Consider the following 22,118-nt stretch of genomic DNA (forward strand, 5'->3'; position numbering starts at 1 on the left):
AAAATCTTAGTTGAATTGTTGGTGCTATGTGTGGTCTGGTGCACAGATCTTAAAGAATGCCAGAGGGGACCTTGAGGATCTTCCAGGCTGCTGTCCTCACTAGGCAATGTTCTTGTGTGAGATAGAGACCCTGCAGATGAGAAGGAAGGAGAGGCAAGATACCAAATCTATGGCTATGTGTATGTATGTGTGTGTATCCCCCTCAAGCAGAACCCTAGGGCTTTTAGAAAACCTAGAGGCTCTCACATGACCATTTTTTTTTAAATTACAGGTATATATCATAAATGTATATATATATATGTAACATATATGTGTGTGTGCGTTCATGCTACAGTGTTGCATATGGAGGTCAGAGAATAACTTGTGGGGATGGACTCCACCACATGGGTCCCAGTGATTGAACTCAGGTTATTAAACTTGGTGGCAAGTGCCTTTACCTGCTAAGCCATCTCAGCACCCCACTCACTGACTTTTAACATTGAGGAGTGACAAGCTCCTTCCTGTAGACCTTAGCTATGGACAGAGCATCTTGGGCAAGTGGCAAGCTGCTTCTGAACTCTCTGGACCTGCTTCAGGCGCCAGCAGAGAGGAAACATGCTTCAAGGTATGCATTCATTCTTTTTAGCATGTCATCTTACTTTAGGTGGTAATGCAGGAGCCATGGTTTCCTGGAGTTGTCACTGTTAGCATCCTCTAGCTCAGGAGCAGTCAGGCTTCTTGGCACTGCTTCCCAGCATTCCACCTCCCAGTGTCTAAGTGCTCCTGCCCAGGGGAGTGTGTTCAGCATTGCTGTCCGGTGCTGGGAAGTTCAGGGTCTATTAATTACTGTTGTACAGCTGTTGAAGCATTATGCCAATTCACCATGTGAAAAACCTCAGCTTAGCCTCACAACTTAAGCCTCTCGGGTGACATTTTGCTTTTGGACGTTCATAAATTTATATGTAAATTAAAGTAGCATGGCTCCATGACAGACTTCACTTCATCTTCTCCAATACAGGAAGTCCTTGTGGCTTTCCACCAATTCCTTGCTAACATCATGCTATACCGTGTTACTCACCATGTTAGCTACAAACAGGGATGGAGTGCTTGAACCTGACTTGTATACCAGTGGAATGTTTTCTAGTAAGTTCTATGAATTGGCTTCCTAATATGGATATGCTCTGAAAGAAATATAGAGCTGAACACCTATTCTCTGGGATTTGCTTAGTGGATGTGATGAACATGGGAAGGACTTTTGAGCTGTTCTTTTGGGTGATCATGTGGTTATGTGTGTGACTGCATTTGTTCTCAGGTGCTGCCTGAAGGTCCAGCCACAGCAGGTGGATTTCTTTAGGAGCTGGGTTCTCACTTTGACCAATAATAGCCAGGAAGTTTGACTCTCTCTCTCTCTCTCTCTCTCTCTCTCTCTCTCTCTCTCTCTCTCTCTCTCTCTGTGTGTGTGTGTGTGTGTGTGTGTCTGTCTCTCTCTCTGTCTCCCTCCCTCCTTCCCTCCCCTCCTCACCTCTCTTTCTGATTGGGTCTCTCTATGTAATTTTGGCTTGCCCCTAATTCACAGAGATCTGCTTGTTCTGGGATTAAAGGCATTCATAACAACATCCTGCCAATTTAGAATTTCATGAGAGGTCTTTTGTTTGTTTTGTTTTTGTTTTTCGAGACAGGGTTTCTCTGTGTAACGTCCTGGAACTCTATGTAGACCAGGCTGGGCTCCAATTCACAGAGATCTGCCTGCGTCTGCCTCCCAAATGCTGAGATTAAAGGCATGTGCCACCACTGCCCAGCCAGAGTCTTCTATATGATGTGCTTCAGCTTAATTTCTCTATAACATACAACTTTTCCATGTACATTGGAAACTCTAATGAAGTCTAGGCCTGCCATGCCCAGGACTGAGTGGTCATTGCTACAGTGAGGCCAGGGAAGTCTTCCTCATAGGTCCCTTCATGTTACCTGTTTCTATTGTCATTTGCCCATACCACTCTAGAATTCTTTCCTGGGCCTGTCTAACTGTGAATTTGATGGGTACAGCAAATATCTGCTGAGAAGGGTCCCTTTTGGACTGTGTCAGCAGTGGACTTGCTCTGATCCTCCTGTTACTGAGCAGCTCTGTGGGTTTAGGCAAATAGTGCAGCTTCAGTTTCTCTCTCAGGGAAACAGGATGGTGTTTGTATGGTGACCATCCCAGTGAGCAATACAGCTGTCTCCAGCTGTGCAGGTCAGACTAGTTTGCCATCCCTGCACATCTCAACTTTCAATGCTCTGGCTACTCTCTTTGTTTTCCTTTTGGCACATCCTTCCTGCACCCTGACCCAAGATGAAAATCAGACCAGAACACGTTACCAGTGAAAGTGTTTTTAATAGTTAAATTATTTAAATAGACTTTTCAATTTCCATGGGAAATCATAATTGTATCATTTTTTGCAAGAGCAGGAATAAAAAGAGTGCACACACCCCTTAGAGGGAACGAAGAGCTAGCACTGCACGCTGTCACCAGTCACTGCTGGGATGGGGAGAAGCCTCCAGGAGGCCTTGACCCACAGGGAGAACACAGTATAAACGCAGCACACACACTGTACTCTGATTGGAAGCTAAACAAAAACCTGCTGCCATTGGCAGAACATGTGGAGGGCTAGGAACTTGGGAACAATTTGAGAGAAGCAGCCCCCGTGTGCCAGAGGTGAGGGCAGTGCTGGACTTGAGGGTGGAGTGGCAGAGCACAGGACAGATGCAGGTGTGGCAGTTCTGGGCCTGTATTTTGCTTTGAGAGCTGTGTTCAAATGGGGAGGGTGGGCATTAAGGTAACATTGAGCTGGCATATAGCTGCCACCTCACCTTTACTCTCTCCTGTTAGAGGGGAGAATAATTGCGCCCTGAGAAGCTATCTGTGATAGAATATCATTTTCCAAATGTGTTCTTAGAAATTATAAAAATAGTATTTGCTTCTTGGTATATTTAACTATCCCCTCTCACCAAAACTAGGCAAAATTTTTGCTAATTTTCTCCAATGTGTAACTATTCCTGTGTTGGTAGGTAGAAGGCAACGTCACACATGTTCCCCAAACCTGGGGCCTGCACACTGCATCCCCAGGTCACAGGGACCCTTTCCAAGACAGCCCCTGGGCCATATAGCCTGGGCATCCTCTATCCCTAGCCACTACTGAGATCCCAGGAATCTGTAGGAGCTGCCTCTGAAGGGAGGGAAACCTCACACAACATCTCTGGGAGTGAAGGGACAGCACTAGTAAGTGCAGAATGCTTTTGACACAGCCTGGGATGGGAGCAATATCTTTTGAGTTCTTGTTCTGTTTGCATTTATTTACTTGGGAAGTGGGGTGTATGTAGATGGGGTTAGAAAGAGGGGCCAGTGTGGTTCCTGTGTCTTTATTTAATTGGAATGTGTAGTACCCGAAAAGAACACACACCCCTGCTCTGGCTGTGCCTAGGAAAACCAAAAACTGCCAAGTCTGAAATGAGGGGAACACACCCTGCAGGGATCAGCTCCACAGCATGAATACACACGTACACCAGTACACACACTGACATACGTACACTACAGAGGAGCAGAAATGTCCTGATGTGCAAGCTGTCTCCTAATATAGAGATTTACAAAATATAGAATTTGGTATATTTGTTAGATCTCCAAGGTTTCAATAATACAAAATAAAAAGTACAAAAAGACAAATTGTGGTCCCCACCTCCCTACCCCAGTGGCATCCTCGTTTGCTTGTGTGTCTCTTACACGCATACAACTAGCATAGTCTAAAGAAGGGCACAGAAAACGTGGTTTGTTTTATTTAATAAATATCCTTTTGCTCAGAGCCACTGCTCCTTGCTTGGTACCCTCTTGCCTCCCCCTTGTCAACAGTCCTGTTTCCCTTACAGGGCACTGTCTGTGTGGTGGAGCTGTGCACAGAGGATGGCACAGGCCACACTTCTCGGATTCCTGTGTTCCTGCCCCCAAACACCACCAGGGGCACGGCCTCTCCACAGTGGAAAAGCAGACCTTAGAGATCCCTGGACACCCCCAGGTCAGCTTCGAGCCTGCCTACCTACCCATCATGGCCAAGGCCTCTCCTCAGGCCAGACACCGTGCGCCGTGCTGCACCACCAATGAAGGCTCCAGTGGCGCCTCCATCATGCAGCAGCACCTGTCAGGAAACTCAAGGCTCAACTCGAGTCGAGCGGAATCTTCTGCCAAGGGAAACATCTTTGGTCAGCTTGGTGCTCGCAGGACGCTGGCACCCTGGGCCTAAGCCAAAGGCCATGCCCACCAGCAAAGGCAGAAGTTGCTTCTGAGTCAAAGTGGAAATTGTACCAGCACAGCTGTGAGACTGGAGCACAGGCCCCATCTGCCCACGGTGCACAAAGAAGCTGTTCCATTCCCCTGGGGGCCAAGAAGCTGGCACCTCTAGCTGGCATCTGCTAACTGAGGGGAGGCCCTCCATTGAGGAAGTAGGTCATCATCTCACCCTTGCCCTTGACCTTGACCACACCCCGGCACTCCAGCTGGTATGTGTTGGCGGCCAGCACCTGGTACATGTCTGTAGTGACCTGAGGAGGCATAGGAAGGGAAAGGACAGGCTATCAGTGACCTTATCCATGAGCTGCTGTGGGCACATCTACCTCTGTGTGCCTACGCCATGCTACTGCCTTGATGTAAGAGTGGGGAGGCCCTCTACCACTGGCTCTTGGGGACAGGGGAGGGCTTATCCATGAAACTACTTAAAAAAAGAGTGGTGGTAGTTGTTGGTCAGCACCTCCCCGTGTTGGGCTCTGGCCCATATAAGGTGCTGCTTGGCGCCTGGGCTGGGGTTCATAGACCGTGTGCCTTCCAGAGGAGCAAAGTCCCAAGGAACTCAGTAAACAAACACTGCCAGTTGCTGAGGACAGGACTTGGGTCTTGCCTAGAGAATGGCTTCATAACAGAACAGAGAGCCACTTCTTGTCTCATTTCATCTCTCTGTAGGAAACTATTATTCCATGCCCAAGGCTCGGGAAATGTACATTGCCTGCCTGTGGTTATAGTTAGCCAATGGTAGAGCCTGGATGCCATTCCAGAGCTCAGGCCTGTCTGTCTCTGCCTTGGCACTGGGGCTTCATCTGTTATATTGTCCTCTGGGTGATAGGGGTAAAGTATGGCTGTGTTGCTATGAAGCTGTTGGGCACTGCTGAGTGAACCCACATGGCAAAACCAAGGTGGGCTACTGACAGTCTTGCACTGGGCCCCAGTGGGGAGTTAGATAGACACTGTCTACCCACACAGACTTTCTCCCTCCTCTCCTTGGCACAAGAGTGGGTAGAGAAAGCCTGGCACCTTGGACAGCACCCAACAATTCAGTTGGGCAGAGCAGACAAATGAGGGGACATTCAAGCAGTGTAATATAGGAAAAATATTGTTGAGATGGTACAGTTAGTACCTGTAAGAACAGGCCAGGGAAGCTGACTTCCCATGGTGCACCAGAACCTTCAGGTGTGTAGAGGTACATCTTGTAACAGAATGGAACAAGAAGAACCACAAGTCTGAGAAAAGTGAAGGAAGGGACTAAAATGCTGCAGGCCCAGGCATCACAAACACCAGCTTGCAATGAATGGAGAAAGGAAAATCTCCATTTCCCAGGATGCTGGAGCTATAGACACACCAGCATCCTCCCCAGGCCGGGAAACCTGCAAGCTCTGCTGGGTGACCTGCCCCCTACAGCCTAGGGCTCTGTCCAAGGTACTGAAGGTCTGACCCATCCCTATTTGCCAAACCTCTGGGATGTCAAGAGAAGCTGTAAACCATGTATGGCCTTCAATGAAAAACTCCTGGCAACAGAGGGCCTTCATGTAGATGCTGTGGGTGGTAGCTGGGTTTGCACTCACCTGGATGCGGTCAGGCACCCCAGTGCTGTCCATACGGCTGGCAACATTTACTGTATTGCCCCAGATGTCATACTGAGGCTTGCGAGCCCCAATGACTCCAGCCACTACAGGTCCAATGTTGAGCCCTGTGTGGACAGAAATTAGCCATACTCATCAGCTTAAGATCCGCATGTACGTTGCTTGTGGTTGCTAGCATCCATCTCTTGGCATAACACAGGAGATCCTGACCTCTGCTGGCCTGAGGCCAAGCTTCATCCCTCAGTCTCGCATTTCTCTGCACAATCCCTTCTTGTTAGCTCAAGAAAGCAGGGATCTGTGCACACATCCACTGGTACAGTGTCCTTACTTCAACCCTTGCAAGTCCATTGCCATGTGTGCCCTCTTCAAAGTCTCCAGCATAGCCTTTCTCTTTTTAAACACACTATAGTCATATGTCTGTAAGGGTACCAGCAATGCTAACCGAGGGCATCTCAGGTGATGCAAACCAAACAAGTACTTTGGAAGTGCTCTGTAACTACTAAACATCTCTCCACCTGCCTAATGCCCTTTCTTAATCTTCTCTGGATATATTTTCAGTGCCAACTCAAAGAACACAGTGAACTCACTCCATCTCCCTTTCTAAACCATTGCTTTCCTTGAGACCTTGCTCCGAGTCCAGTTCCCTGTCCTAGTCTTTTTCTGTCATGCCACATGTGGCTTTTTAACCCCCTATACTATTTCTATGGTAGTTTGATCACTTCACGGATCACACTGAGCTCCGTGGCTTGGCCTTTGGAATAGAAGCATCTAAGACTGTCATTCCGGTCCAGTCCAATTGCTGAGACAAGACTACACACCAGGAGAATACAAAGAACTGTAGGAGGATGAGATGATTGGAGAGACATTACATGAAGCCAAGGATGGAGTTAACATAGGCTGTGTGTTGGCTACAGCAGATGTCTGGCTTTCAGCAGCCATGTCCAATCCACAAAGCACTGTGTCCAGAGGGCAAAGCAAACAGCCTGTTCAGGGAGAGCTCAATTCCTGACACTTGGGTTAGAACAAAATATCTCCTGGGGACATTAGTGTTCACAATATTGGTTTTTAGTGATGCAATATTTCAGTTTAATGTGCTAATTTTGAGAATTGAAATGCCAGTATTTTTTGTGAATTACTGTTACTTAAAAAATAGACATCTGAATCATTTATGACTTGAGACATGCTCAGGGAGTTGATAATGCATAAAACTTTTGGCCAGAATAAAGATCTGCTTTTTAGAAAGCATCTCCACCTCTACAAACTTCAGAGAAGGGAGGACTGCCTCTACTATATTCCCTTTGCAAAATGAACTGCTGCTGTGCTGTGCAGCTACAAGGTAGAGGCAAACAGAAGAGGCATGCTCAGAGCTGAAGTTCTAGAAGTGTGGATGGAGCAGGGGGTCTGTGTGAATGCAAAGATGGATGTGGGTTTTTCTCTGCATTGTTCTTTCAATTCTTCTGCAGAGTTCAAACTTGAACCAAATGGTTGGGATTAAAGATAGGGCTCAGCCAGAAAGGGGCACACACACGTAAGTTCCCTTAAAGTCACCCCACAACACATTTTCCAAAGATGGAGCCCAAAAGTATAACTCAGTAGAGCGCTTGTCTAAAAACATGTGAGGCCCTGGGTTTAATTCTCAGTACTGGAGACAGAGATGTAGTCAATTGAAGATACACATCACCCCCTCCCTCGTGCCTGCCCCAGTGTGTGGACTACAGAGTTTTCTGAGTAGCTGCTTGGCTCACTCTGAGAACTCAGCAGTAACTGACCCACTTGCTTTAAGAGTCTCTGCCTTAGGAGCTGTAGAGAGAAAAAGCACTGGCTGCTCTTTCAGAGGACCTGAGTTCAATTCTCATGGCATCCACATGGTAATTCACACCCATTTGTAACTCCAGTTCCAGGGGATCTAACATCCTCTTCTAGGCACCAAGCACACACTTGGTACACAAATATTCTGTGATAAGACCCATATACACAAGAGATACTTATGATTATGCTGCTTTAAAAGGCTAAAACATGCCAGAGATCATAGCTCACATCTATAATCCCAGCACTTGGGAGGCTGAGGTAGGAAGGCTGCCAAGATTTTCTGTCTTAAAATGCCAGAAAGCGCTGAAATCACTTTGTCAGTATGATCTGATTATTTTCATCAAGTATTCCACTTTTGCTATCAGTATATGTTCACTATGTTTATAAATTTGCAAATATGCTAGTAACATGCATGTTTTGTATCAAACATGTAGTGAGTATTTGGTTTGACTGCTTTTCATTTTTACTGAATAAGACGGATGCACAAGACTGGCCTTCTACCACTAGAAAGACCTGGATACAGGCAGGAGCATGGGAGAGCCCACAAAGCCCTCCCCACTCCCCAACCCTCTCACCGATCTTCATCTGGAAATTGTTGAAGGAGTGCTCATTAATGTACTTCATCTGGTCCATCAGCTTCATGGCAAAGTCTGCGAGAGCTTTGATGTGGGTCTTGCCTGCCTTGTCATAGGTGGAGTCGTTGAGGCCAGAGGCAGCCATGTAGGTGCTACCTATGGTCTTGATCTTTTCCAGTTGCCTGAACCGATCCTCACTGATGATCTAGACAGAAGGGGTTCAGACCTGAGTCACCTCCCATGCTGGGGCATTGAGGTTCACAGAAAGGAGGGGGAGGTGGAAGGAAACACAGAGTCCTGGTATTGTGAGTCCCCTCCCTCACCCAGCCAGGGCCATCAATTCAGAGAGAGGTACCTGAAGCTCCATGGGAGAGCTGGGCCTCCACACTGCTCCACTAGACAGGGCCTATGGCCTGCCTACCTGTACCCACACCAAGAGCCCTGGAGGATAAGGTCACTAATCACTACCAGGTCTCACACCCTTAACAAGGGAGTCTCATGTGCCCCTTACCCATGGAAATCTCCCCAACTTGATCTAGTGAGTCGCCTTTTCTATTCCCAGGCTTCTGCAAGCTTGCAGACACCTTCACCTGACTAATCACTTGAGTGTCCTAGGGCAGTAGGCCTTCAAATACTGCATAGTCATCCCTCTGGATTGTACCCTACTCCTGACATGATGGAGCCCTCCCTGTGGGCCTGCACACAGTGGGTGCTCAGCAAGGGTTTTAGGAATAAATGAAGCAATGGCTTGTCTTCCTGCCTGCCTTCTTCCTTTGTCCAGGTCCCTCCTGCTCTCAAAGCCTTTGACAAATACTGGGCCATCTCCGCCTTGGGGCCACGATGGCTCAAGTTCAAAGAGCTGGGCAGAAACCCCAGCTCCCACATGTCAACATAGTGACCTTAGGCAGGACACTTAAAGTGTGAGGCCTAAGTGTGAGGCCTAAGTTGTCTAATTGTAATTTGTGCTAGGAGCCATGATGGCACCTGGAACATAGCCAGGATCCTGCCATCAGAGCCTCTGCCAGATGGAGAAAGGGACAGCAGGGACATGTCGGGGCCCCAGGAGCACCTCATCAAAGTCTGCGATGATCTCATTGAGCAGCCTCAGGCACTCGACGCCCTCGTTGTTGGCCTCTAGCTCCACATAGAATTCAGAGAAGTTGGCAATAGAGGCAAACATGACAGCCACACACTCGCAGGACTGGTAGTATAGCTCATCATTGCGCCGTTCTCGGGCCAGGAAGTGGGCAGCCACATCCTTGGGCAGAATGTTGTGCAACAGGCGCCTGTTGTAGGCTTGTAGCTCCTCCATCTCCTCCTTCTCCTCTGTGGCCTGGGGACAGAGGACCCAGTGAGAGGGGACTGAAATGGCCCTACAATACTCAGGGAGCCAACGAGTAAGTGCAGGCTGCCTCCCCTCACAGCAACCTCTGCTTCTACATTTTCTCCAAACGGCATGCCTGACCATGGGAAGAGACAGGAGTGGATGACAACCTGCCTCTGGCAAACAAAACACGGAGGAAGAGAGCAGAGAGAGAGCGCAGATCTCCCCGAGACCGGAACTAGCAGCTGGGAAGAGCAGGGATCCAAATCCAAACTCCAAACAGCCCTCCGCCACACCCTAACCCTTCATTTTCTCAAGATTCGGAAATGCATTCAGAAAAGCAGCTTGCTAGAACATCTCTACTGGACTAGTCCCTCAGGAGCCTGGCCCAAGTCCTGCCCATATCTGCTTCCCATTAGAGGAGACTTGTTTTGGAGCCAGTCAAGGCCAGCAGGCCAGAGGGAATTATGGCAGCCAGGGTAGGAAGGGGACATCACCTCACTACCTGGTTCCCCCATTTTGGGTCCTGGGTCTGTACAGATAGTTTTTGGACACTCATCTTCCAGTGCAGAGCTCTTGCATGAAGGTAATGCTGGCCCACGTGAGGCTGAAGTAGAGAGGCAGTTACAGAGGTGTGGTAAGGAGTGACCAGAGTGGCATACAGAGATCACAGAGTGGAATCAGCTGTATCCTCTACCCTGATAGCAGACAAAACAGTCCCCTTCCTGGGAGTGGCTATGTGGGCTGTCAGGCAGAGAAAATATCAATAGCAGGGATGTTTAAGAGACCCACCCAGTGTCTTCGGGCTTTCCAATACAAAAAGATGTTTCAGTACAACCAGATTCTCCAGCCAGGCCACGGCTGTATCTTAGGGTCCTGCTCTTCCCTGTGGACAGTGACTATCCCAAGGCTACAGGACCTGAAGTCAGAGGCCATGGAGAGTCCCAAAGGCCTGGAAACCCCAGGTAAGAGGATCTCATCTGCACAGCTGGGTAACTTTTAGAACCACTGGAATCGTGGTTGGGAGAACTCAGTCTCCACCGAGAGGAGACCCAAGAACCTCTGTGCACCTCCATCCCTACTTCTACCATGCTGCGCTGCCGGGTAAGTCCAGTGGTGTGTGCCAATTTCCTGCCTAGTCTTCAGCCTGCTGACTTAAATGTGCCTATGAGATGGACACTTGGACCATGTTTCTCCCCATGAACAGCAGCCACTGAGCCAGTTCTTGGCACAAGCTTTCCTGTCGGGGCTGGAGACAGGTGCAAAGGCACAGGGCAGTGAAAGGGTGGAGGGTGACAGCTGCTTCTTCCTCGCAGGGTCTGCTGCTTGCATGTTTCTGTTGTCATTTGCTGGCTGCTGTCCTCCCAGCTCCCCAAAGGCCAGAAGAATGGGAGACAGAAAGACCTGCTGGCATCATAAGCCTGCTGGTCAGCTTCAGGGGAAAGAAGCAGACATAGGCTGGTGACAGGGACAAGCCCCTCTACTCACACAAGCAGGGGACACTGGAGTGAATGTCCTCCATCCCAGTGCATAGCCATCAGAACCTGAGGAAGCAAAGTGACCACTCTGTGGCAGAATACAGGGAGCAGAGGGACTGAAGGGAAGGACAGAAAAGGGAGCTTGAGGATGCGGGGGGGAAGGACTATTACTACCAAGTTCATCAGTCACTAGGAAAATGGGGGGGTCTTGCTGCCAGGGTAGCACTGAAAAGCAGGGTGGGGAGGCCTGGAAGAAGCCAGAGGCACAAGATCAGAGAGGGGTTCTGGAAGGAGATCATGATCTGAGAACTATGAACAACTGAAGTGGTGTGCACACATCAGTATATATGCATGCAGAGGTCCCTGTCTCCCTGTCCCTGATACACATGTCCTGGTATGTCCTCAGAGTGCTCAGATCTCAGTTTCTAAACATGATTCTTCACCAGCAAGAGTCAAATCCTTGAAGGCGTCACTGAGTCCTGGCCTGAATCCAGGAAAACACCCACAAAGCTGATATATTTTGCTGTGCCTGGAAGGAAGGGAATGCTCGAATAATAGTAGAGATGTGTCCAACGGCAGTCACCAGCTTGAAGAAGTGAGCACTAGCCAAGTCTGCAGTGATGGGAGCATGGAAATAAATAGCAAGGGGCAGATCATAATCCATGGGCTAAAGGAACTGTGAAATGGTGATAATATCAATGAGTAGATGAAGAAGCAGATTAGTGGCCAGGGACGACTCCTTATAGTGCAATGCCACCTAGAAAGAAGGAAGCACAGACACAGAGCATCATAGCTGACATCTCTCTTTTGCAGGTGCGAGGGCAGCTTGAGAACAGATCCTGTTATGCAGCGCTGGCCTGTGTGGTGCCAGGCTGGCCTAACACCTGAAGCAATCTTCCTGTCTCTGTCTCCCAAGAACTGGGATTATAGGCACGTGGGAGGGGCTGGAATCAAAGGTCTAGGAAGCTAACCTGGAAGCCATCTTTCTTTGGTTTGCTTTCTTAGGTGCCTCCTCCTGGCCCTAAGATGGCCCTTCAGATAACAAGGTACAAAGGCTGTCACTAGCAAGCTGAGCCCTTGCCTGACCTCTAGGTATCCCTTCCTCCAGGTGAATACAATCCCTAGGCAGGAGGCATACAACCTGGAGAGCCAAGCACTGGCTACTGTCCTGGGGTGGGGAAGGTACAAGGAAGCCAGCAAGGGTCAGAACCGTAGTCCCTGACCACTCCCCACCCTGGCCTGTACTACCTAGATGGGCTTCCAGCCACAGCCTCTGACACTCCTTGGTCCCTTCCCCTCTGGAGTGGAGAAGTCTTCATGCTCACCCATCCACACTGGCCAGGCTCTTTCTAGACCCCACTCCTCTGTTCACTTCCTTTCCCTCCTAGTGCCCACCCGGGTACTTTGCTACTCATCGAAGCTCAGCCGGCCGCACCTGCCTGCACTTCTGTCTGATGACACACAGGAAGTGTGAGACAGTGCTTTGGACCCCAGTGTAGAGTCTGGACGCTGTCCAGCTGGGTGTACCTGAACACTTCAGGGTTCGGCCTCCTGGCCCTCAGAAAGCAGGGAGCAGACTAGCCAGCACAGGGCAGCAGTCAGACAGGATGAAGCCAAAACAGGGCACCAAGTTCCAGTGAGTACAGTGAGGCCACTGCTTCCCCATACAGTTCTAGTCCAGGGCCACCCACCTGCAGTTTCCACAGGAAGTCAAGGCGAGCAGTGGACTCCACCTGCTGGGCATGCAGATACAGAGCCAGCACGAAGACAGAGATGACGATCGGTGTCACCACCTTCAGCGCCACCTTGGTCGCATGCTCAGGGCTGTCAATGAGAGGTAAGCAGGCTTGAGCTCACCCTGGTAATTCAGTGGGCTGTAAGGATCTCCCAGCCTTCTTCCAAACACTATAGTTCTCCTGCCCTCCCCACCTGTGCAGGTGGCCTGAGGCACCTCCCTCAGGAAGCCTTCCAGCAGTGGGGGCAGTAGCTTTTCCTGCCCTGGTGCCTTATATTCCTGTCACTGGGTGAATCCCTCTGGTCACCTCAAGTAGTGAACTCAGCTCTCCCACACAGCAGCAGGGGTAGGGCAAGGTCCAAGGGAACTGGGCCAGCCTAATGACCCTGTCTCTGGGCACTGTACTCTTATCCTCATCTGGCAATGTCCCCATTCCCAGACTCTGTAAGGAGAAAGATGCTGTACAGTGTGCTCCGCAAGGCACCTGGCAAAGAGGAGGCCTCCCCTGCAGTGGAGGCTGTCACTGCATAGCCATGTTCCTGTTAATCTGATGCATGCTCATAGAAAGCTCTCATTCCATGCCTGCTCGTGTACAGCACAGAGCCCAAACCTGAATGCTGGGACTGACCCCTGCCCAACCCTCCTGGATTCAGGACCTGCCTGAGAGCCTCTGCTTGGCCTGTACCAGGAGGGAAACAGACTCCACACCCAGCTCTATGACTAGAGAATTGAGCTCAGGGCTTCTGAGTGGAGGCTAAAAGCTTTAAAGCAATCCTTGGTGGATCATCTTAGGCTACAGAGCCTTTAGGGCACCTCCCAGAATGAAATCAAGACAGTCTAGGAACTGCCTGACTACAGGCTCTGCTGCCCATGGACTGAGGGCTTCCTTCACTGGGCCTTGTCACAAGGCCCCTCCTATCTGAGAAGGGTGACTACCCATGAATCTTCTTTGCCAAGGGGAGGATGGGGCCCTGCCACAGAAGGGTGTCACTCACCACTGGGAAGTCCCGTTGTTGCTGAAGTCTCTGTGAAGAAAAGTTGGGGAGACTGGTCAGCCTCCAGGCCCTCCTGACCCCAGCCTCTGCTGTGTCCCTAAGGCCCTGCTCTGCTGCCCTAGTAACTGCTGTGCTTGGCCCTCCTCATCCAAGGGCACTCTGAGCAGTAAGCTTACAGGAAGCTCATCTTAGTCAGCATCTGGTCACCCTGACCAAGGCTGCTCAGTTCCTATGTGAGACCCTATCTGTCCCCCTCCCATGTCCACCTGTTCAGCTGTCTGTCTCAGCCCCGTGCTGCCATCTGGAGGGAGTGGAGAGAACCCTGCACCTGCACCATCCCAGATGGCAACTGCTGGCCACATGTAGCGACCAGGCCTTGAAACAAGGGGAGAGCAAGTTAAAGGAGGCGCTGCATATAAATATTCTCTAAATATATTAGGGGAAAGGTAAAATAGTTTTCTAGTGATTAACAACTGATTATATCTTTAAAACATGATATTTTGGACATAAAATTGTTATTAGGATTAATTGCACCTTTGGTGTGAGGCATTGCTCAGTGGTAGAACACTTGTCTAGAACATACAAGGTTCAATTCCCAGCATCATAATAAAAAAGCTACCATACTTTGTTTACCTTTTAAATTACAGCTCCTGGAAAAAAATCGAAATTACGTACGTGGCTTGCACTATTTATTTACTGTGTAGCACTGCCTGGAGTCAAACTAGGGTCGCTCAACTGCAAAGGCCTCCACTGTCTACTTCTACCATCAACAGAGGGAGAGAAGAGGCTGGGACAGGGAGGGGAGGAAAATTAAAAGAAGCCAATATTCTGGGTATTGGCTCCTAACCAGGTGGGGGCAGGAGGATTAGGCGTTCACAGCCAGCTTCAAGTACCCACTCCTGATGGCAGTGTCTTCCTGTCATCTGCCCACTCAGCCACCGGAAGTTCTTGTTTGACTCAATTTTCTCATGTGTTATGCTTATTGCAAGACAAGGACACTTCTGTTGGATTACCTGTCCCATCCTGCCCGTCCCTGCCTGGCTTGGGATCTGCTCATAACAGACCCTCAATAATGAAGAAAAAGCTGAGTAGATTAAAGAAGAATCCCTGGTCTTCCTCAGCCCCAGTAGAAGCCGACCCTGCCCCCATGCCTGAGGTGAGCACTGACTAGCCGACTAGCGATAGAAAGGGAGTGGAGCCTCGTCACCTCTGGTGTCCCCAACTTGGGAAGGGAGGAAGAGACAATGCAAGACCCTATGATCCTGCATGCTTTGCTCCAGTAACCAGGCCTGGAGAGAAGGAAGACACTTCCCTTGCAGGTTCCCTGTGCTGTCAGGACCCAGGCTCCTGCCATCTGGGCCACCCTGGACTCTACCCAGATCCAGTCCAGAAGCAAAGAAGATAGAGCATACATGGCATTGGCGGTGACCAGGAGGTCAGCATTGTCAAAGAGTGTGACGCCAGGCACCTCAACGATGAGCACATAGATGAGTTCGATGGCCAGCATGAGCACCAGCTTCCCGATGCAGCTGATCTGTAGGAACACGGAGCAGGCCAGCAGGCTGAGCAGCACACTGTAGGTGAAGTACTGCAGAGAGAGGGCGCATCAGATCCCAACCCTGCCCTGCTCCGACTGCCCTCCCACCTGACCTGGGGGTGGGGCTGGGAGTGGGAGCCTTGTTTGTGAACCTTACTGCTGATGGAAGCCAGCCAGCAGGTGAGAGGAAATGTCAAGCGCTTGTCTAGGAAACTGGAGATGGGCTCCAGGGTGAAGTGGACCCAGAGGTTGTACAGGTCAACTGCCAACAGGTCAGCAGGTCACTGTCATAGTTCCAAGCCCAGGCTGACCTGACTCATCCCCTCTGAGCCTCAGTTTCCCCGTCAGCAAAACTCCCTATTGTGCATGTCCATCCATGGACACTGATGGCACCAGCAGCACCTGTAGGGACCAAGGGTCTCACCTTGAGCTGCAGCTCTGACATGGACAGTTCTAAAGCCTGCAAGTGCTTTCAGAACTCACCCAGCTGAGGGGACACCTGAACTAGCCCACCTAAGGATGTGACAGTAAGTGCCATCTTCACTCCACTTCCTGTGACTCCTGGCACGTGTGACTGCAGATACAGCACTGTTTTGCCATGATATTCTGCCCAGACTCCTCTGTGGCCATGTGTGAGACAACCTCCTAAAATCTGAGAGCTTCTGCAGTCCAAATATATTGGCCCTAACTGAGGCTTCCCAAGAGAGAGCACCAGGGCCCTGCACTCTGAAGTGGAGCCTATGTCCTTTGCGGGCTGAGGGGCGGAGCCAGCCAATCCCTCGTCTGTCTTTCATCTCCTGGTGCTAGTACAGCATGTATTCTTTGGTTCTTTACATTCAGGACCTTATTTCTGAGTCTTCTCCACTTTTCCTGTTTCCACCACGTCTCTGCCTCAGGGCTACAGGCAGAGGGTAGTGACTAGCAGTAGGCAGCCCCAGGCTTTCAAGAGACAACTGAGGTACTGTAAAGGAGGTCCCTGGTGATTAGATGGGTTGTAGAGCAGCCTAAAGTCACCACCAGTATTAGAGAGGAGAAAGCAGACGAGCATGCACAGATAACCAAGTATCAGGGTCCCAGCTACCCACCCTGTGGAGGGAAGGCCCTTACCACCCTTACCACCCAACCGGTACCCGGTACAGGGTGAGCAATGCCTAAACCTCAGCTATTCTGTGAACACTGTCTTTGTAATAAGGAGGCTGCTGGGGTCTGGGAGAAGGTGCCTTTGTGGCTACAGCCTTGCCAGAGCTGTGGGGCAAAGTGGGGAAGGACAGAATGTCTACCTCTGCTGCCGTCCCCACACCCTGTCCCCATCTCTCGAACCTCTGGGAAGTTGCAGTTGGGCTGGCGGCTGCCACAGAAGCCCTGCTCGTCACCCAGGCTGTAGTTGAAGGCCGACTCCATCACATGACATGCATTGACCTGGTTCACCGTGATGTTGTGCTCCTCCGCCAGGCAGCCCACCAGGTTCTTAGAGTTGCACATGAACTAGGGTGGGGAAGAGGGTATCAAGGCTGGTCAGCCCCTGCAAGTCAGGCCAGGGAGGCCCATCCCACAGGATGGTGGGTAGTACCAGACCTCCCTGTCTCAGGAACAGAAGACGCCTGAAGGAAAGCCTTGCTCTGGCTACAAACATAGCACACCCACACCCATGCACCTTCCCAAGCTGGGTGCCTTGTTATCTGTGTTGGCAACAAGCCCTGTGCTCCTTCTAGTTTGAAAACAAGGAACTGAAAGCCTGTGTGAGATGCTAATGACAGTCAAATTAGACCCCAGGCCAAGGTGGGACCTTAACTTCCAGGGAAATGCTCCCCGGCTATGCTTATCAGCCATGGAGCCCCACTGGTTTGAACCACAGAGCTAGGGAGTAACCTTGAGGCTATGGAGGTACCCACCATGTTGACAAAAGCTGAGAGGAACACCAGGGTGATGGTGAACACCCCAACCAGGGTGCTGTTCATCTTAGATCGCACAATCTTCCTGGAGAGTGTCTGCAGGGGAGTGGGGAAGAGCTGGGGCAGGAAGGGAGGGAGGGAGACAAAGCAGAATTCAGTCAAGACCCTTCAGATAGCAATGGAGCTCTGAGGACACACCTGGGCCCTGGCATAGCTTTCCAGGCTTTCCTGAGTCACACACCCCCTGCTCCTCCAAGGATGCATAGCTCCAGCCTCACACCACCAGCAGATCCTCAGCACTGGCAGGGGGTGGGGGGCACCAAGGGGGGCAGGATGGGAAGGACTATCAATGGAGCCCAGCCCACAGGTGACAGAAGCAGGATGAAGGAAATGATGCTACCCTGACCAGGAAGGAAAGCCTGTCACCTGTGGTGGGAACCTGGGCCGTGGGGTCCATCCAGGGAGGATCAGTGAGTGGCTGAGGAATTGGGTTTGAGATGAGGCCCCCATGGGAGGCTTCTTGGAAGGAATGGAGATTCAGAAAGGGCCTTAAGAGGAGCAGAGGGGCCTGGAAACAGGAGAGAAGGGGTTTGAAGAGGGCACTGGGTGAGCATTTGGAGGCTTGAAGAGGGCATTGGACAAGAATTTTCTACAGCATGAAGGTTCTGTGGAGCTGCCATTTGGCGTATCCACTTCCTCCTATATTTTCCCTAGTAAGGCAAACCATACGTCTTCTCCAAGAGCCTCTGTGCTTTCAGTAATCCAATGACAGCCTGCTAAGCCCATTCTGTCACCAAACCTGACTGGCATCGTATACCACACCCTCCTCATCTGCTGCACAACCGAGGCTGACAAAGATGCTGACAAAGCAAAGCAGGGAACCTGGGCTCCTCTAGCTCTACGGCCTCAGCTCATCCTGGTGAGGCAGGTCTGCTGCCAAGAGTACAAGCGACCTTGGAAACCCCCAAGGACAGAGGGTGGTGAAGGCAAAAGGGGCTAAGGGCAGGGGTGGAGGGGGGCGGGGACAAGAAGCCTGTGCTCTGGGCTTGTCTGTCCTCTGTGACCCTGGAGCAAGCCTTGCTACTTCTCTGAAGGATGCCTATCTGTCTGTCTGTCGGGGCACCTTAATTCTTTTGGTTAAGGAAAGTAGGCAAAGGCCTTTCTCCACACATCCACAGGCCCTCAGTATCCCTGAACATTTCAGCAGAGTGTGCCAGGCCACAAGGCCTATCTATCTGCTGTCTAGCACTGAGGGACATTAGAAGTTAACATCAGAAGTTGATGCCCCCTGAACAAAGAAAAGGAAAAAAACCCAGATAAACTAGATCTCACCAATTTAAAGACTTCGTGGAGGAAATACGTTTAAGAGAGCAAAACGAGTACTAACAAAGATGGGGGAAATCAGAGCACTCATGTCCTGCTGCTGGCATGGTCAAATAATGCCCCTGCTGCGGGTGGCTGTGATGGTTTCTTAGAAATTAAGCACAAAGTCTCATATTCAGCAGTTCCACCCCTGGGTTTATATGTGAAGTTACTGAAAGCAGGGGCTTGAGCAGACATTTGAACATCCACATTCACCACAGCATTGCTCATAATAGGGTGGAGATGGAAAAGTAGGCAGATGTCCATCAATGACTAGGTGATAAACAAAACACCTGCAGCCACATCGTGCATGTGCTGAGCCTCGAAACAGAATGGAGTGGTGGTGCTATGACATAGGGGACCTTGAAACTACCATGCTAAGTGAAAGAAGCCAGTCTCAATGGCAATATATTGTAGGACTTTTTGTATTCTACATGGAAAGTATGCAAATTCAGAGTGGACTCGTGGTTACCAGGGACTGTAGTGGGAGGGGCACAAGGGGAAAATGAATGTGAAGTTTCTTTTATAATGATGACAACATTCTAGAATCAGTACCAGGAGATACATACAGTAATGCACCAAAGATTAGTGGATCACAAGTTCATCCACCTTTATATAGGTAAATTTTATGATGTGACTTGACATCCTCATATGGCTTTCATTTTTCAAAGTCTTATTCCTTCTCTTAGGAGCCATGTGTTGAGAGCCCCAGTGGCCTAATGGATAAGGAGGCACTGTTAACTGCTCTAAGCTTTAGTTTCCTTATCAGCAAATAGGGACTGCTGTCTCACAGAGAGGCCATGGAGGCTCATTTGAAAATGTTTTGTGAGCTATTACACATGATTTGAACGAAAAATGTCCCTTACAGGCTCACACATTTGAACACTTGCTTCCTGGGGGTGGCTCTGTTTGGGACGGTGGTAGAACTGTGGGGCAGCTAGGGCGGGAGAGTCTCCTGCGGTTGCCGCCGTCTCCGTCCCCATCCTGACCAGCATCTCCCGAGCCTCAGGGAAGTTGGCAATTGGGTTGGGGGCTGCTGACTGCTCAGGCTATTGCCTTGATAAACCCCATGATGAAGAGAAACCTGGGAGGAAGGGTTTAGCTCACTGTACAACTTGTAGCCCATCATTGAGAAAAGTCAGGGCAGGAACTCACTGGAGACAGGACCCTGGAGGCAGGAGCTGATGCAGAGGCCATGGAGGAGTGCTGCTTACTGCCTTGCTCTCCGTGGCTTGCTCAGTCTCCAGGATGACCTGCCCAGGGGCAGTATTGCCCACAGTGGGCTGGGCCCTCCCACATCAATCATTAATTGAGAAAATTCTCCACAGGCTGGCCTAGAGGAAGTATTTCCTCAACTATAGTTCTTTCCAGGTAACTAACTTGTATCATGTTGACAATAAACTAAACAAGACTCAGCTGCAAGGCTGAGTGTTCCCGCTGACCTCTATGTCCAGCTGGTAGATTCCAGCCTTCTGCATGAAGCTATGCTGATGTGCCACCCCAAAGCAGAACAGTTGTCCCGGGAGAACTGGGCGGCACAGGCCTGGCCACTTCCTAAGACAACAGGCTACTACAAAGGCACTGACAGAGCGGCTGGAGCCAGCACAGAGGAGAGGGAGCTGCACCCAAGACACATGGGTAAGTGTGGTCACTGCAGGTGACCAAGATCTGCTGCCTTAGCTTATGCAGAGTTCAGAGAAGGGATTTTGACCTCAGCAAGGTGGCAGGGTCCCCACTGCTTGGGGACCTCCACACTGAGATTTTCTGAGTCTGAGATAGTGTGTGGTAGTGGAGAGGGCCCTTGCGTGATTTCTTCCAGGAAGAGCAGCAGAGATCCCAAGGGTGGCAGCAGAAAACAGACCTGATAAGGCAATACTGGGGGCCACGGGGCCCCGAAAGGAGCTGACACACTAAGAAGTGAGACCAGACCTGGGGACAAGATGAAGAGCCCAGCACTAAGCCCACCTCCCCAGGAGGCTGTGTGTGTGGCACCAGGCAGACGGTGGGAAGATGAGCTGGGCCAAGGAGGAAGGTCAGCCAGGGAAGGGCAACCCTGGCACCCAGGGAAGGCAGCCAAGCTATCTGTCCTGTCCTCGGGTATCTCTGGGCAAAGAGGACAAGGGACAGAGAACTTGAAGAAGGAAGTCTGAGCTGTCTGTGGGAGATGGGAAAGCAAATGTAGTAAAACCACTGCCTGGCCTTGACTCACTGGAGCCTCTGCCCAGTAAATGAGGAATTACCATATCTGAACACTGGAAATAGGATGGGGGAAATTTATGCATTCTGGGCAAAGGAGAATGCTTTTCAAGGGAAAACAGAATGACTGTGAGAGCTACAGTCCAGCCAACTTTCGGCCAATACCGGACAGGGTGATACAGTAACAGTTTTAGTTCATTCAACCCCAACCAGCCTTCCAGGAACTCAGTGAGAAGTCAGTCTGCATTTGTCTGCTTTCAGGGGAAGCAGTTAATATTCCCAGCCATGTATCTGCCGGAAGGTCAGCATTCCCTTCACATCATTTTGTTCTGAGACAGGATCTCACATAGCTCAAGCTAGCCTCAAACTCACCAAGGATGGCTTTGAACCCGATTCTCATGCCTTCACCTGAGATTACAGGAATTGTACCACCACATCTGGCTACTCTTACACGTCTTAATGTACAGTCAGTTTTTAGTGCACAGCATAAAAGAGGGAAGAATTAAGTGGAAATAGTTTGCAATGGAAATCATTTTCCCCTGTTGGCCTCTGCTTTGCACATGGGAACAAAAGAGGAAAAGATGGCTGACCAGAGGACGTGGGGAAGGAGGCAGCAGGAACAAGGGTGAGGATCCCTGTCTACCTAATGAGTGATCGCTAGCCTAGAGCAGCAGGTTCCAGACTTGACAACCCGTGGAGCTTTCTCAACACAGATATGCAAAGGAATTGAGTTCAGCTCCTAACACCCACACCAGACAACTCATAACCACATGTAACTCCAGCTCCACTGCCCTCTTCTGGCCTCTGAAGGCATCTACATTTACACACACACACACACACACACACACACACACACACACACACACACTTACTTTAGAAGCTAAGCCTTTAAAAAAAAGACTATATTCTCTTTGAGATTTACAAAAAATAACTAGAGTATTTTAGCTATGGTGTGCTTTAATTATTGTTTTTTTAAAGACAAGTTATCATTGTATAGCTTAGACTAGCTTTGAACTCTCTATCCTGTCTCAGCCTTTCGAGTGCTGGAATTACAGACTTGTGCTAGAATGCTTAATCCTATTATAATGTTTTTATTGTAACATAAAACTTTCCATTTTAGCCATTTTAGTATAGCATCCATTATTGTCCCAATATTGTGTAACCATTACTGTTACATATTGCCAAAATTCTTTCACCACTCCACACAGAAACACTACCCATTAAGCAACAACTCCCCATTCTGCCTGTATGGGTCACCTCTAATCTACTTTCTGAAAATTGTATATTTGAAATAATACAGTATGTGACCAGTCTCCTGGCTTCTTTCACTCAGCAGTGTCT

At 49.9% G+C, this 22,118-nt stretch overlaps 1 protein-coding gene across 1 annotated transcript in view; it reads right to left on the reverse strand.

Moving 5' to 3' along the window:
- Positions 1–2,330: 2,330 nt before the first annotated feature.
- Adcy5 (adenylate cyclase 5) overlaps positions 2,331–22,118 on the reverse strand; it is a 144,035-nt gene continuing 124,247 nt past the window's right edge. The window contains exons 13-21 of the mRNA XM_005071526.4: positions 17,220–17,336; positions 16,648–16,812; positions 15,203–15,378; positions 13,791–13,820; positions 12,752–12,884; positions 9,328–9,591; positions 8,259–8,463; positions 5,857–5,981; positions 2,331–4,545 (exon numbers count right to left, since the gene is read on the reverse strand). Coding sequence (XP_005071583.1) covers positions 4,417–4,545; positions 5,857–5,981; positions 8,259–8,463; positions 9,328–9,591; positions 12,752–12,884; positions 13,791–13,820; positions 15,203–15,378; positions 16,648–16,812; positions 17,220–17,336 — 1,344 coding nt within the window. The 3' untranslated portion in view covers positions 2,331–4,416. The remainder of the gene's footprint in view (positions 4,546–5,856; positions 5,982–8,258; positions 8,464–9,327; positions 9,592–12,751; positions 12,885–13,790; positions 13,821–15,202; positions 15,379–16,647; positions 16,813–17,219; positions 17,337–22,118) is intronic.

The sequence above is a fragment of the Mesocricetus auratus genome, unplaced genomic scaffold, assembly GCF_017639785.1.
Source record: "Mesocricetus auratus isolate SY011 unplaced genomic scaffold, BCM_Maur_2.0 Super-Scaffold_100008, whole genome shotgun sequence".
NCBI classification, from domain to species: Eukaryota; Metazoa; Chordata; class Mammalia; order Rodentia; family Cricetidae; genus Mesocricetus; species Mesocricetus auratus.